This window comes from Lithobates pipiens, unplaced genomic scaffold (assembly GCF_037356315.1).
Source record: "Lithobates pipiens isolate NorthernLeopardFrog02 unplaced genomic scaffold, aLitPip1_a1.2 Scaffold_10, whole genome shotgun sequence".
Lineage (NCBI taxonomy): Eukaryota > Metazoa > Chordata > Amphibia > Anura > Ranidae > Lithobates > Lithobates pipiens.
In genome coordinates this window covers 104,824,995-104,842,759 of record NW_027507686.1, presented here as the reverse complement: position 1 = coordinate 104,842,759, position 17,765 = coordinate 104,824,995, and the positions used below count along the sequence as shown (strand labels likewise).

General features: G+C 44.8%; 1 protein-coding gene across 1 annotated transcript in view; it reads left to right on the top strand.

The window, feature by feature from the left end:
• Positions 1–17,765, top strand: part of LOC143933943 (spectrin beta chain, non-erythrocytic 1-like) — a gene marked incomplete in the record, with an annotated part of 1,131,488 nt that overhangs the window by 364,110 nt on the left and 749,613 nt on the right. Inside the window, 1 exon segment of the mRNA XM_077457128.1 lies at positions 7,789–8,007. Coding sequence (XP_077313254.1) covers positions 7,848–8,007 — 160 coding nt within the window.

The window sequence follows — 17,765 nt, the reverse complement described above, 5'->3', positions numbered from 1 at the left end:
TGCGGTCACAGAGAGGGGTGTAGCCAAGGCAACAAAGGAAATGCCCAACTCGGAAGCCAAAGATTGTTCAATGAAATTCCTGGCAGCTCCAGAGTCCACGTATGCAGAGAGTTAGGCATTTTGAGCCAAGTGGATAGCCACAGGAAGGGTGAAACGAGGGAAGTGGACAAAATTAAAGGATCGGTCTAGATCACCTCCCTCTGAGTGACCTAGACCCGGGAATTTCCCAGAAGGACTGGACAGGAGTTTAAAAGATGTCCTTTTATAGCCACAAAGGCACAAGCCCAATCCCATGCGCCGGGCACATTCCTCTGGAGTGAGGCGAATTCACCCAAGCTGCATAGGTACTTCCAGCATGTGAGAGGTTGAAGACGGAGAGGATTCCACAGGTCTTTGGAATACCTGTGCTGGACGGCCAGTAGGGGGATGACGGGATCTGGATTTCTCCAGGGCTCGCTCCTGGAAGCGAATGTCTATTTGAATGCTCAATGCGATTAAATCATCGAATGTTGTAGGAATGGTGCATCCAGTGATTTCATCCTTTACACGCTCAGATAGGCCTTGCCAGAAGGTAGCAGTAATGGCCTCATTATTCCATTTGGGTTCAGCAGCCAGCGTACGGAATTTAACTGCGTATTGGTCGACTGTCATTCCTTTCTGACGAAGATTAAGGAGGGCCCCAGCAGCAGCAGACACTCTGCAGGGCTCATCAAGTTTTCCGGAATGCATCCAAAAAGGGCTGGAGGTCAGGGGTGATAGAATCGTGTGATACCCAGAGTGGGGAGGCCCAAGCTAGAACATCACCGGAAAGGAAAGAGATGATATATGCGACTGGTGTGATTAGTCGGAAAATGGTGGCTGGAAAGTTCAAAGTGGATGGAACACTGATTAATGAAGCCCTGACAAGCCTTAGGGTCGCCAGAAAAATGAGGTGGCCACAGCAGATGCAAGTAGGGATTGCCAGGTGTAGCAGGTAACACGGGAGCAGCAGAAGCAGGAATGGGAGGTGCTGAAGTAGCAGACAATACAGATGGGAAACAAGATCCTGTAGAACCAGCATTATTTGCTCTTGATTTGCTTGCTGGGAATTACGTTTCTGAACTAGATGTTGCATTTGATCCTCGGCCAGTAGCTGACTCTCTGAGGAGCTCATGGCTTGCGCAAACTATCACGGTACTATTACAGTGAACCCACAGGCAATCAGGTTATACGGGATCCCCAGGGCATGGAGTCTAAGGGCCAGCTGGTATTCTGCCAGGGACCTCCTCACGAGGGTTTGGGATTAGCTGCGTGCTGACCCCAGGTCACAACCCCCGGGTTCACCCTGCTCACTAGGGGTGAACAAGAAGACACTGTCAGACACGGATGGATGGATGAAGCAAAGACGAGCCAGATAGCGAGCCAAGGTCAGGGCGGGCAGCAGACAATGTAGTCAGGAGAACTAGCCGAGTTGGTACACAAGAGATCAGTTCACGAGAGGTCGGGTTGCACAAAGAGCGCTCAGAGAGAAGTGTTGCTCAAGCAACCAGAAACTGGTCTGTGTGGAACTTAACTAGAGAAGCACATGGGAGGCTGGACAGGAAGTAGCAGGAAGGAAGTATATAAAAGGCAACAGGTGAAGCCGGCAACACCCATAACTGCTGGGTGCAGCAACAGCTGAACACAAGCTGTGGAAGAACAGGAACCAGCCAACCTACAGCAGTAACAGGTAAGACACAGATCAGTACCGCAGCCGATCTGTGACAGGTAGATTCCAGAAGATAGCTAGGAAGGAAGATATTCCTCTGTGCAGCTCACACAAAGTGACAAGGAAATAACTTTTCTGTCAGGACCAACATGTATTTTCTGTATTTGCTCAGAATGTTCTTGGCACAAAAATAAAGATTAAAAAAAACTAAGGTAGACTGCACATCTAAACTGTAAGGTGCACTATATTGCACTCGTGTTCTAGTTGAAAAAGTCTTCCTTCAACACAAGACTTCCTTCAACACAAAATAAAAGCTATGATACTTATGATTTTAGATCTATAGGAGAATATGGGGGATGGTTAGGTATAACCCTATATGGAAAATATCATAGACATCATAAAGACAACCATGTGGACACCCTATTTCTGTGATACTCCTCATTGTATTAATATTATGTTTGAATGTCTTTTTATTACCATTAACTTTTACATGTTGATATATTTTTGATCTTTGGGTCAAAGCACACAAAAATACACATGAAATATATTTGTAATTCAATGTAAATGTGCTAAAGTGTTTCTCCACTGACATTGTTCACTTCTTGACCATTATATCAAACAAAGAGCACCAGATATTCTAAATATATCCACAGCATTATTCAAACACACTTAAAAACACAGGTGTTTGCAGTTTTAGGCTGGGTTCACACTATAGCAATGCGGGAACGCCGCAAATCCGCGGCGTTTTCCCGCATCGCATACCTCCCGCCGGCAGTTCACACTGCCCTATGCGGACGGCTGGGAGTGTCAATGATATGTTAATGACACCCCCAGATCCGTCCGCATATCGCAGTGCGATCTGCACACTCGCACAGGAATCGGATCGCATGGTGTGAACACCCATGCGATCCGATTCTGCTGCGGACCAAAAAAAGGGTCCCGTGCGAGTTTGCTGCGGGAGCGATGCGAATTCAGCCGATACTATCTGTATGGCTGAACTCGCATCGCTACGGAGATCGGATGTGATTTGCACTGCAGTGCGGTGCGAATCACATCCGGATCTCCCCCCGCAGCAGTGTGAACCAAGCCTTATGGAAAATACTGTAACTGAAGCCAGGTTTACACTTAACCAGTGGCAGCCACAAAAAATAAAATAAAAAATAAATAATAATTTGATTTTATTACTGGCCCTTTAAAAAAAAAATACAAAGAAAGTTAAAAAGTTCCTTAAGTGCACTGTGTTCGGACGCTGAACAATTGGGGGGGGGAGACACAGGCTGCATGGGGGGGCAGAGTCTGCATTTAATGGGACACAGGCAGGCTGAATTGGGGGGGGGGGGCAGAGGCTGCATTTTATGTGATAGAGGCTGCATTTCATGTGACACAGGTTGCATGTAAGGAGGGACTCCGCTGGGGACACCTGATGTAAGGACGGACTCTGCTGGGGATGCCTGATGGCATCTGGTTGTAGGCGACGTAGCTAGTGACACGCTCAGGGCTCCCACTGATTCTGCATTATGGTGAGTTGAATGATTTCATTTTATATTACAATGTAATAATATAAATAAAGTGCTTCAATCATCCTGACACCACAACAACCATGGTCCTGGGATGATTAAAGTGCTAACACCAGGTGTTTGGAGTATCTTTATCTGCTCATTGTTAAACTTTCTAGAATACACATTTCTATTGTTGTGTAGGATCTGGGCCTGCTGTCCCTTCATTCCTCTCGTCCCTCTCCCTCCATCCCTCGTTCATCTCAGACGCTAACCACACCACCTTAGAGCCACGCCCACTATTTTGCTCAAATTTCACCCATTTTCACCAAGTGGGAGGGGCCAAAAATGAAGGGCGGGGTCTGGTGCCCCCCATCCTAAAACTTCACCAGCTGCCACTGCACTTAACTACAGTCTAATACCAATAAAAACATCAGATTTTGGTGTGAAAGTAAATGATCACGTTTTAAGCTGATGTACGAATCGTAGAATAAAGTATGGTGTCTGTGTGGACAGCAGCCATCAGTTATGTATTGGCTTTTAGGGTTTGTTCACCTTGTAAGTACTTTTCTGTAAGAAAAATGCAGAACGTGCAATATAAAATATCAGTATTACATTATTTGTCTGTTTCACATCATATTCTGCATTAGAGCCGGTTCACACAGCGGGCGATGCGAGGCGACACGACTCGCCTCGCCTCGCTCTCGCAAGTCGCCCCCGTTCTGTACAATGGAACCGTTCTGAGAGGAGCGACTCGAGTCGCTCCGACTCAGAAAAAAGGTTCCTGTACTACTTTTGGGCGACCTCGGGGCGACTTGCATTGACTTCTATACAGAAGTCATCTGCAAGTTGCCGCTGAGGTCGCGGCAGGTCGCGGCGAGGCAAGTCGGAGTCGCCTCGCCTCGCCTGCAGTGTGAACCGGCCCTTAAGAAGTGTACAAAGGGGATATAAACAAATAACAGCTCCCAACCGGGGTAGCTTAACAGGTAGAGTGGGACTTAAAACCATCCTTATTAGTGTCACTCCAACCCTAACAAAACAGGTTGGTGACTTGATAAAAAACAGTCAGATAAAGAGAGAGCTGTTATTTGTTTATATCCTCTTTACGATGTTGATCCTTTTTGTGCAACCCTTGTCTTGCTATCCAAGTGTAAAAAGGCTTATTTAAACTTATGTTCCAAGAACCTGCATTTTGCTATTCATGTCAGTCGACTGCAATGGTTATAAATTGGTTTAAAACGTATAGCAAAGACAGTGTTAACATGCCGTAAATATATGCAAATGCGTGTAAACAGCTGTAGGCCTCACATTGCTCCTGGCTTGAGTTGACAGTTCTTGGGGGCCCAGAGCAAAGACATATATGGATGCGAGAAAAGAATCGGCTATGTGTCAACTGCAATACTATTCTTCTGTATTGCCACTATCTCTCTTCACTGATGTTACTCTTTCATTTTTTTTATCAAAAGCATACAACCAACTGAGAGATAAGTTGGGGTTCAAAATATGTATATATGGTCATCTTATTTTCCTCTAGCATTTCTTACATATGAAACCTTCATATTTGCAGACCCAGTTAAATCATACGAAGATATTGAGGAAACCTCCAAGAAGAACACTGAAGATAAAATTAAAATCCCAGATAGCAAGCAATTGTGCTGCAAGTTTGAAAATGACTTGCTAAGCTATTGCTAAACTCGCCAGGCTTCACAAGTTTAATGCACAATTGCAGCAAGTCCGCATTGCATTGACTCCAGATCAACTTTCTTTGAAAACATTCTGCAAGTCTGCTGCAAGTTCTGGTTCAGTTATGTTGTGCAATAGTCATCCCACCACAGGGGTCACTGTGGCTGAATTTTCATGCTGTAGACCTCTTGCTGTAGACTCACCACTGCAACTTTGCTCTTGCTAGAGACTTGCCATGCAAATTTGCTTCAAATTTGAAAAGTGTCAACTAGAACTTTGGCTTCAAGTGCCTCTGCGAGTGTACAACTTGGCAGTGAAAATGTGCAGCAAGTTAAGAGGCTTACAATTCAAAACTGCCACACATTTGTGGCAAGTTATCCTTGCTATCTGGGGTATTATGCATCGCAATTTATTGTATGTATTTTTTTTCTTCTTTCTCTGTGCATGGATGGTTGTAAACATGCAAAAACCTTAATAAAAACTATCATTTAAATTTGTTTTACCTAGCAACCTTAACCACTTAACAACCGCCCTATAGTCGAATGACGGCTACAGGGCGGTTTCTTAACTCTGGGAGGCCGTCATATGACGTCCTCCCAGAATTCCGCTCTTGCGTGCCCCCTGGGGCATGCACTCAAGAGCATCCGTGACCGCCGGGTCCATAGGACCCGGCGCATCATGGATCACGGTAAACGGCCGCTCATAGCGGCCGTTTACCACGTGATCGCTCCGTCAAATGACGGAGTGATCACTTGTAAACAAACCGGCGTCATGTTATGACGCCGGTTCCTCCCTCCCCCTCTCTGTACCGATCGGAACAGCGGAGGGGGAAGAGATCGGTGTCAGCAGCGATGTGGGCTGTATCTGCAGTGCCCACATCGCTGCTCACCGAAAATTAACCCATCAATACCCTGCCATTACTCTGCATTACTCTGCAACACCCTGCAACACTCTGCAATACCCTGCAACACTCTGCAATACCCTGCAACGCTCTGCAACACCCGCCAATACCCTGCAACACTCTGCAATGCTCTGCAACACCCACCAATACCCTGCAACATTCTGCAATGCTCTGCAACACCCGCCAATACTGTGCAACACTCTGCAACACCCTCCAATATCCTGCAATGCTCTGCAACGCAATACTCTGCAACGCCATACTCTGAGATACCCAGCCATACTCTGAGATACCCAGCCATACCCAGCGATAGTCGGTGATACCCTGCAATACCCAGCCATAGACACCCCCCCCCCCTCCCGCCGCCCTCCGGTGCTTCTACCGACTCGCCAATACAATCAAATCCAGAATCTTTTTTTTTTTTTTTTTTTTTCAGGCTTCCCAGCTTAGAGGTGTCATGCCATATTCCTATTACAAGGGATGTTTACATTCCTTGTAATAGGAATAAAAGTGATCAAAAAATTTATTTTTGGGGAAAAAAATGTCAAACTAAAATAAATAAAGTAAAATTAACAATAATTTTTTTTTTTTTTTAAAGCGCCCCTGTCCCCATGTGCTCGCATGCAGAAGCAAACGCATACATAAGTCCCGCCCACATATGAAAACGGTGTTGAAACCACACATGTGAGGTATCGCTGCGAACGTTAGAGCAAGAGCAATAATTATAGCCATAGACCTCCTCTGTAACTCAAAACATATAACCAGTAAAAAAAAAAAAAAATCGTCGCCTATGGGGATTTTTAAGTAGCGACGTTTGGCGCCATTTCACGAGCCTGTGCAATTTTGAAGAGTGACATGTTGGGTATCGAATTACTCGGTGTAACTTCATCTTTCACATTATGCAAAAATTGGGCTAACTTTACACTTTTTTTTAAGCACAAAACTGTTTTTTTTCCAAAAAAAAGCATTCGAAAAATTGCTACGCAAATACCGTGTGAGATAAAAAGTTGCAATGACCACCATTGTATTCTCCAGGGTGTTTGCTAAAAAAACATATATAATGTTTTGGGGTTCTATGTAATTTTCTAGCAAATAAATGATGATTTTTACATGTAGGAGAGAAATGTCAGAATTGTCCTGGGTGCTCCAGAACGCCTGATGGCGCTCCCTGCATGTTAGGCCTCTGTATGTGGCCACACTGTGTAAAGGTCTCACACATGTGGTATCGCCGTACTCGGGAGTAATAGCAGAATGTGTTTTGGGGTGTAATTTGTGGTATGCATATGCTGTGTGAGAAATAAACTGATAATATGACAATTTTGTGAAGAAAAAAAAAAAGTAAAAAAAATCTTGATTTTGCAAAGAATTGTTTGAAAAAATGACAACTTCAAAAAACTCATCATGCCTCTTACTAAATACCTTGGAATGTCTTCTTTCCAAAAAGGGGTCATTTGGGGGTATTTGTACTGTTCTGGCATGTTAGGGTCTCAAGAATTCAAATAGGCCGTCAGTACTTCAGGTGTGATCAATTTTCAGATATTGGCACCATAGCTTGTGAACTCTATAACTTTCACAAAGACCAAATAATATCCACCAATTTGTACTCATTTTTACCAAAGATATGTAGTAGTATAAATTTTGGCCAAAATTTATGAAGAAAAAATTACTAATCTGCTAAATTTTATAACAGAAACAAAGAAAAATTCATTTTTTTTACAGAATTTTCTGTATTTTTTCTTTTATAGCACAAAAAATAAAAAACCCAGTGGTGATTAAATACCACCAAAAGAAAGCTCCATTTGTGTGAAAAAAAGGACAAAAAATTTCATATAGGTCCAGTGTTGCATGACTGAGTAATTGTCATTCAAAATGTGAGAGCCCCGAAAGCTGAAAATTGGTCTGGTTATTAAGGGTGTTTAAGTGCCTAGTGGTCAAGTGGTTAATGTGGTAGGCTTGCACTACAAATACTTTAACTAAACAACTTAAATAATACTGCATTAATCACATTCTTTATTTTCTTCTAGGTAAATCACTGCCTTTGAAGCCTCCATTTTACATCTGGTTTGACACTGTCACTGCCACCATGAGCAGTCCACTTTCACCAACAGACTATGACAGTCTGGAGATTCAGCAGCAATATAATGATATCAATAACCGATGGGATCTTGCAAATGATGATGACTGGGACAACGAAAACAGTTCTGCACGTCTCTTTGAAAGATCAAGAATCAAAGCACTAGCAGGTAACCACACTGGGGCTTTTGTAAGAAAAATGAAAAGAAACAAGTTGGGATGATGCCTATAGACAATGTCAAGTTATCATCAACCCTGGCAAGAATTCAAGCCATGTACCCCTCTTCTACTCATGTGATAAAATGCCATATCTATACTTTACCTGCTTAAGTTAATTTAGGGATTATGCTCAGGCAAATGTAATACAAAGTAAAAGTATTTCCTAGCTGCTTTGAAATATGTAAGACCTTACATCAAATTTTGCATCATATAAACAGCTTGTTTATATGAAACATCTAAGATGTTAGAGATATGAACCTTGGGTTCCTAGATAGCAAGGATAACTTGCCACAAATTTGTGGCAGTGTTGAATTGCACATTTTCACTGGCAAGTTGTACACTGAAGAGCACTTGAAGCATAAGTTCTATTTGGAACTTTTCCAATTTGAAGTAAATTTACGTGGCAAGTCTCTAGCAAGAACAAAGTTATAGTGGTGAGTCTACATCAAGAGTTCTGCAAGTCTACAGCATGAAAATTCAGCCAAAGTGACCCCTCTGGTGGGATGATAATTGCACAACATAACTGAATCAGAACTTGCAGCAGACTTGCAGGATGTTTGCAAAGAAAGTTGATCTGCAGTCATGCAATGTGGACTTGCTGCAATGGTGCAACAAACTTGTGAAGCTTATAGTGAAGTCTTGTGAAGTCTAGCAATAGCTTAGCAAGTCATTGTTAAACTTGCAGCATTATTGCTTGCTATCTGGGTTGCTGTTTATATTTATCTGCTACTAGGATTAAAATAGGTAGATTACAGAGGGACCATTACTTTTTTTACATTGTTACTACAAATACCTTTTAAATTTCAAGTACCATGCATACACCTTTACATATGCTTAATTTTCACAGAAGCTTCTTCATGTTGTGGTTAGCTTTCATGCACAAATAGGATGTGCCTCTTGTGAAATAAAAGCTATGGTTTTGTGACAGTTGAAATTCTTATTACTTATGAGGTTTATAAGTTTTTCAGTAGTGAAAACCACTTAAAGCATTAGAGCAAATCCTAAAGATAATCAAAACAAGATCGGTAGCACTGAAGATTGTCCAAATCAGACCAACATTCATAGTCAATATACTGTATATAGCCTGTAGATTCAGACCAATATTTATAACTAAATTAACTTTACAATTTTTACCACTTTTGAAAGCAAACTGGCTCTGGAAATACAATAATGGCACATTCATGCTTGTCTCCAAACTTCTCCATTTACAGAAGTCTGAAATTTATTGATCAAAATTCACTTAGAAAAATACCAGATTGCACATTTCAGAAGATTTATAAACACAAAACATTAAAGTCAGATTAATGTCACGTGCACACGATCAAACTATCCAGTGGACTTGGTCCGGCGGACCAGAGTCCGCCGGACAATCCGCCCGTGTGTGGGTTCCGGCTTCCCCTTTAAGTGCGAAGGTGGCAACATTGACTTCCTTCGCTAGTCCCGGCTACCTGGAGCCGCGTTCAAAATTAAAGGACTTTCCTCCATGTGTGGGTAAGTCCATTCATTTTCAAAAGTACGGCGGACTCCTGCCATAGTCCGGCGGACCTAGTCCACTGGAAAAGTCCGGTTGTGTGTGGGCTGGTCCGCTCATTCGGAAAGTCCGGCTGACTTTCTGCCGCTTTGTCCCCAGACTAAGTCCCCTGGATAGTCTGATCGTGTGTACGTGGCATAATAGGCATAAAATGGCAATAGATGACCTAAGTTTCACTGGAAATGACAGACATTTGTTCATGCACAAAAGCACAACCCCACGCTTCACTATACAGTAACTTACAATTTGGCTACCCAGCATATGTAGTGCATGCATGCATGCTGAAGTACTTTAGTCTTTCTGCACAGAGATTTTGTAGCAACCGATAGCCAACATTATTACCTCTAAAGGTAATCCAACATTGCTAGATTCCTGCCCAAGAGATTCATTAAAGTGGAGTTCCACCCAAAATTAGATATTTTACTTCAAGGATGCCTAACCCCTCCTAAGTTTCTACCTCTCAGGCACTCAAATATAATAGACAATCTAGTAAAAGTGTTCAAACATGGCATCTCCCTTGACATTCCTATCCATTCTTAGTTGCTGTAGGCTATTATAACCCAACAAAGTGAACATAAATTCTTAGGGGCTTGTTTATCCCTTTTCATGCCGAAGCCTATTTCTGACATTTGTTGCTTAGAAGTTCAAATCCATATTTTTTGCTAGAAAATTACTTAGAACCCACAAACATATATATATATATATATATATATATATATATATATATATAATAGGATTTTTATATACAGCTTACCTGTAAAATCCTTTTCTTGAGAGTACATCACGGGACACAGGAGCTCATTACATAGTGGGTTATATAGGCACCTCTGGGGATTGGACACTGGTTAACCCCAATTAAGGAGAATTCCTCCCCTATATAACCCCTCCCATATGGGAGGCACCTCAGTTTTGTAGCAAAGCAATAGGAAACCACGTAAAACCCAAGAGGGGCGGGAGCCCTGTGTCCCGCGATGTACTCTCAAGAAAAGGAGTTTACAGGTAAGCTGTATATAAAAATCCTATTTTCTTGATCATACATCACGGGACACAGGAGCTCAATACATAGTGGGATGTCCCAAAGCAATGCTCAGATTGAGGGTTGGGAGACACAGATCATAATTATAGACCGCCATGGACCGGAGGACCTAAACTGCAGCCTACAGCACACTGCGCCCAAAGGCGATATCCTCTTGCCCTCTGACATCCACCTGATAGAATCTGGTGAATGTGTGGACTGATGACCAAGTTGCAGCCTTACAGATCTGAGCCAGGGAGGCCAATCAGTTTTACTTATCTGAGCAGTTGCTTGAAGATAGATATTGATTGCCCTAACCACATCCAAAGTGTGCAAAGATTCTTCTTCTGCGGACTGTGGGTCCGGAAAAAAAGATGGTAGGATTACATCTTGATTCAAATGGAATCCTGAAACCACCTTAGGCAGAAAGGACCTGTTGGGACGCATAACCACCCGGTCCTTATGAATAATTAGATACAGCTCTTTGCTGGAGAGAGCTGCTAGTTCTGACACTCTTCTAGCCGTGGATATGGCTACCAAGAAAACCAATTTTTTAGTCAAAAGAACTAACGAAGCCAGATGCAAAGGTTCAAAAGGTTGCCCCTGCAAAGCCGAGAGAACCAAATTCAGATCCCATGGGCATACCGGAGGTTTGACTGGCAGCCTTATCTGCATAGCCCCCTGGATGAAAGTCCGCACCAGGGAATGCGATGCAAGTGGCTTCTGAAAAAACACTGACAAGACCAAAATCTGCACCTTGATAGTGCTTACGGTCAAATTCATTTCTAGGCCTGACTGGAGGAAGGCCAAGATCCTGCTAATGACATGCTTTCTAGGATGCCATTCCCTGAGTTCACACCAGGAAACATATGCCCTCCAGATTTTGTAGTAAATAAGCCTGGAGGCCGGCTTTCTGGCATTTACCAGAGAAGAAAGGACTGGCCCCGAAAGCCCACGGTCTCTCAGAATGTGGGTCTCGGCAGCCAAACCGTCAAATTTAGACTGTGTAAAGCAGGATGGTAAATTGAACCCTGTGAGAGCAGATCTGGTCGGAGAGGGAGGATCCACGGCCTGCCTACTGCCAACTTCATGATGTCTGCGTACCACGGTCGCCTGGGCCAAGCCGGGGCTACCAAAAGAACCGACTTTGTCTCCCTCTTGACTCCTCCCAGGAACCGCGACAGAAGTGGGCACGGGGGGAAGGCATAAATTAGATTGTACTGATCCCAGGGAACTGTCAGAGCATCTGACCCCTGAGCAAGTGCATCTCTTGTTCTTGACACGAATTTGTCCAGTTTTCTGTTGAACCTGGACGCAAACAGATCTACGTCTGGAGTACCCCACCTGCGACATATGTTCCAAAACACTTCGGGGTGCAGAGCCCATTCTCCTGAGCACAACTGCTGGCAGCTCAGAAAATCCGCCTGCCAATTTTCCACTCCTGGAATGAAGACTGCAGAAAGGCATGAAACATGCTTTTCTGCCCAGACAAGTATGCGATTCACCTCTTTTTGCGTAACCAGACTCCTGGTACCGCCCTGGTGATTGATATAGGCCACTGCTGTGGCATTGTCGAACTGAACCCGAACAAGGAGACCCCGTAGTCTGAAAGACCAGTTTATGAGAGCCATATAAACTGCCCGGATCTCCAAGACATTTATGGGCAATAGCTTCTCGATCGCAGACCATTTCCCCTGCGAGCACATCTCCTCCAACACTGCTCCCCAGCCTGTCAGGCTGGCATCTGTCATAATAATCTTCCATGGAAGAGGAAGAAAAGTTTTTCCTTTCAGCAAATTCTCGGTTTGTAACCACAAGACGAGACTCTTGCGTGTCCCTGGGGATAGACGCATAGGAAGATCCAAGGACTGGAGCTTCCTGTTCTAAGCTGCAAGGATGCATCTTTGCAGAGGCCTTGAGTGGAACTGGGCGAATGGAACAGCCTCGAAGGAGGCGACCATTTTCCCTAACAGTCTCATGCAAAACCCGAATGGGGGAAGATCTGCCCAGAATTAGGCACACCAGATCCCCAATGGCCAAGGCTTTTGGCCTTGGAAGAAACACTTTGCCCTGAGCGGTGTCGATAAGCATACCTACACCTTGTCCTGAGCGGTGTCGATAAGCATACCTACAGTCGTCCCTACAGCCTGGTAGCTGTAGTTCTAGGTTTATAATCCAACCTAGGCGTTCCAGGTGTTCTAGCGTTCTGGTAACACTGTGGTTCAGGAGCGCTACTGTTTTCTCCATGAGAAGCAAATCATCTAGATAAGCCATGACGGCTATACCTTGAGCTCTTAGGTTTGCCAAGAGAGGGTCCAGAATCTTTGTAAAGACTCGAGGGCCGTAGCGAGCCCGAGTGGCAAATTGAAAATGGCGCCGCTCTACCGCGAACCTTAGATACTTTTGGTGTGCGGGAAAAATTGTCACATGAAGATATGCATCCTTGATGTCTATTGATGCCATAAACTCTCCCCCTTGCAAGGAGGAGACCACAGTGCGAATTGACTGCATTCGGAAGGACCGGATGCGTAAAAACCGGTTCAGATCCTTCAGATCCAGGATAGGTCTGACACTTCCATTTGGCTTCGGAACGGTGAAGAGATTCGAGTAAAACCCTGAACCCTGTTCTTTTGGGTCCACTTCTACTATCACCCCCTGGGATAGTAAGTGATCTAAGGCCAGAAATAGCGGTTTTTGCTTTACTGGATCCTTGGGGATCCTTGACCTTAGAAAGCGAGAAGGTGGAATCTCCTGAAACTCTAGCTTGTAGCCCAGAGATACCGAAGAGATCACCCACTTGTCCTGGATCTCTTCCCGCCAGGCTTCCGCAAACTGCAGGAGTCTTCCCCCCACTCGGCCGAGCGGGGGCGCCCCTTCACAAGGAAGCTTTTGGGCTCTGCTTGGCAGGCTTTTGCCCCCAGGATTTCTTCTGCCCCTGGGCCCAGCCTTGAGCCTTTCCTGTAGAGGAGGGTTGAGAAGGCCGTCGCCACTGCTTAGAGCTTGATGCTCCGGGAGAGAGAGAACGCCTAAATGATGGACGTTTGCTCCTTTTGACTGGAAGGAGAGTAGATTTACCCCCTGAAATTTTTTGGACGAATTTGTCTAATTCTTCTCCAAACAAACGTTCCCCTTTAAACGGGAACCCAATCAAATGTTTCTTGCATGATAGCTCAGCTGCCCAATTCTTTAGCCATAGGGCCCTTCACATATGTACCAACAGGAGAGACAAATGAGATGCTTGTTGGACAGAATCCAAAATCGCATCAATCATGAAACACAGAATTTGAGGTATTTCTGCATAATTCTCCACTTCCTCACTGGGAAGGAGGCCAAGCATCTGCTTAACCTGTTCCTTGAGGAACTGACACAACCCCACAGCTGCGACTGTAGGTTGCACTACAGCGCCAGTCATGGAAAAGGAGGCTTTTAATAATGTTTCCAGCTTCTTATCAGTTGGATCTTTAACTAGATGCTGACTGCCGGCTGTCAAATGACAGCCAGGCGGCGCACCTATTGTGGCGGGAGGCCGTCATATGACGACCTCCCATTTTAAACAGGGAATGCGCGCGATCGTGCGCGCGCATCCCTGTTTCTTCGGTGGCGGCGTGTCACGGAGACACCGCTCACCACCGAAGGGGGTGAACAGCCATTGGTTATGGCTGTTTACCACGTGATCACAGATGGTCACACCCCGACTGTGCACGGCACATGCACGCGATCGTGAGCGTGCTGCGCATGCACGTCAGTGGCGGCGTGTTCCCCCGAGAACACTGCTCGTCACTGACGCTGGTAAACAGCCATTGGCTGGCTGTTTACCCACGTGATCGGCTGTGATCCTTTCACAGCCGATCACTAAAATGTAAACAAACCGCGGTAACGAGATATTACCGGGTTCTCCTCCTCACACACCGATCGTGTGTGAGGAGGAGATTGCGGTAACATCTCGTTACCGCCTACAGTGTACACAATCATACTGATTGCCCCCCTCCAATAAAGAGGACCTGTCACCACCCCTCATAGTACCTGTCAATCACAGTCCAGAGTACCTGTCACAGCCCATCAGAGTACCCGAGTACCTGTCACAGCCCATCAGAGTACCCGAGTACCTGTCACGGCCCATCAGAGTACCCGAGTACCTGTCACGGCCCATCAGAGTACCCGAGTACCTGTCCCGGCCCATCAGAGTACCCGAGTACCTGTCCCGGCCCATCAGAGTACCCGAGTACCTGTCCCGGCCCATGAGAGTACCCGAGTACCTGTCCCGGCCCATGAGAGTACCCGAGTACCTGTCCCGGCCCATGAGAGTACCCGAGTACCTGTCCCGGCCCATGAGAGTACCCGAGTACCTGTCCCGGCCCATCAGAGTACCCGAGTACCTGTCCCGGCCCATCAGAGTACCCGAGTACCTGTCCCGGCCCATCAGAGTACCCGAGTACCTGTCCCGGCCCATCAGAGTACCCGAGTACCTGTCCCGGCCCATCAGAGTACCCGAGTACCTGTCCCGGCCCATCTGGGTACCCGAGTACCTGTCCCGGCCCATCTGGGTACCCGAGTACCTGTCACGGCCCATCTGGGTACCCGAGTACCTGTCACGGCCCATCTGGGTACCCGAGTACCTGTCACGGTTCATCCGAGTACCCGAGTAGCTGTCACAGCCCATCAAAGTACCCGAGTACCTGTCACGGTTCATCCGAGTACCCGAGTACCTGTCACCAGTTCATCTGAGTATCCGAGTACCTGTCACAGTCCATATGAGTACATGTCACCGCCCTTCAGAGTACCAAGTCACCAAGCCATCAGGGTACCTGTCACCAGGCCATCAGAGTACCCGAGTACCTGTCACCAGGCCATCAGAGTACCCGAGTACCTGTCACCAGGCCATCAGAGTACCCGAGTACCTGTCACCAGGCCATCAGAGTACCCGAGTACCTGTCACCAGGCCATCAGAGTACCCGAGTACCTGTCACCAGGCCATCAGAGTACCCGAGTACCTATTTGCAGCCCATGTCTCATAGAATATACGTTGGGGTGTTTGCTTTCCAAAATGGGGTCATTTTGTGGGTAATTTCACTGTCCTGGTGGTCCAGGACTTTCAAAAGTGTGATAGGTAGGAATGAAATGAGATGTGTCATTTATGCTCCTAGAACGCCTGAACGTACTACTTCAATGTTCGGCCTCTCTATGTGGCCAGGCTGTGTAAAAGTCCTACACATGTGGTATCGCCATACTCGGAAGGAGTAGCAGAATGTATTTTGGGGTGTAATTTTTGCTATATACATGCTATGTGTTAGAAATATCTTATAAATTGACAATTTTGTGTAAAAAAAAAATGCGTTTTAATTTTTTTCCACATATTCCAAAAACTTCTGGAAAAAAATTAACCATTCAAAAGACTCATTATGCCTCACAGATTATACGTTGGGGTGTTTGCTTTTCAAAATTGGGTCATTTTATGGGAAATTCCATTGTCCTAGTACTCCAGGGCCTTTAAAAGTGTAATAGGTGGTTGAGAAATGAGATGCGTCATTTTTGCTCGTAGAATGTCTGAAGGTACTACTTCAATGTTGGTGTAAAGTCTCACACATGTGGTATCGCCATACTCGAGAAGAGTAGCAGAATGTATTTTGGGGTGTAATTTGTTGTATGCATATGCTGTGTGTGAGAAATAACCTGATAATGACAATAAGTATAAATAAAAAAAAAAGAAAATAATAATAAAAAAAAATCTTCATTTTGCAAAGAATTGAGGGAAAAAATGACAACTTAAAAAAACTCACCATGCTACTTACTTAATACCTTGGAATGTCTACTTTGTAAAAAGGGGTATTTGGGGGGTATTTGTACTTTCCTGACTTGTTAGTGTCTCCTGAAATGAGGTACACCTGATGTACCGAAGGCCTGATCAGAAATGATCAATTTTCAGTGATTGGCACCATAGTTTGTAGACTCTATAACTTTCACAAAGACCAAATAATATATACTAATGTGGGTTATTTTTACCAAAGATATGTAGCAGTATAAATTTTGGCCAAAATTTATGAAGAAAAATTACTAATTAGCAAAAATTTATGCCAGAAACAAAGAAAAAGGCATTTTTTTCACAAAATTTACATTTTATTTTATTTATAGCACAAAAAATAAAAAACCCACTAGTGATTAAATACCACTAAAAGAAAGCTCTATTTGTGTGGAAAAAAGGACGCAAGTTTCATATGGATACAGTGTTGGATGACTGAGTAATTGTCATTCAAACTGTGAGAGCGCTGAAAGCTGAAAATTGGTCCGGTCAGGAAGGGGGTGTAACTGCACTGTATTGAGATGTTTAAATACCTGAGCATTATCCAAAGGACAGGTCAGGTTTTTATTCACGCAAGAAACAGCCGCATCGACAGATGGGACCCCCCATTTCTTGGTGAAACTTTCATCCAAAGGATAATGCATAGAAAACCTTTTAGGAGGAGCAAACAGTTTATCGGGATGTCCCCAATCCTCATACAACAATTTATCCATTAAGGGATGAATTGGAAAGGAAAAAGCAGTCTGTGGGACTTACCTGACTCCCAGGGAGGAAACAGAGGATGTAGCGACCTCAGCAGCAGGCATTCTGTATGTGGTAGGCACCAACTCAGTATAATACTGCACCTGTTTTCTAAGCGCCTGGGAGGAGGGAACTCTCTCCTCTTCCTCTGATTCATCCGACTGCTCCAGATCCCTGTCCCAAGATAGGGATCTCTCCTCATTGTCAGAAGTGTCATCTGAAAGAGGAATCTCAGCAGAGGGAGGGGATCTACCCCTTTTCCTGCTATCTTTCAGGGAGGGAAGCTGAAATAAAATTAATGATTCTCCCTTCAAAACCCTCCAATGTAGCCCTAAGGGAGTCCTCAGTGACGTATATCGGGGCTGAGACATTAGGAGAGGCTGCAAAACCTGACAGGGGCACTGACTCATCCTGTGAGGCTGGCTCCAGTCTTGCAGGGGGGGATGGTAACTTACAGGTATTTTTAGAATCCCTGGACCTAGGCGGTGATTTACCAGTGCCCTTGTTACCTCCCCCTGAGACCCTCTTATGAGGAGACATAGTCCTAAGCTACAAGCAGAGGTACTAGTACAAAGTGCAATCACTGTTGTGCTTAAAGTCTCACAATAAATATATATGCTTAAAC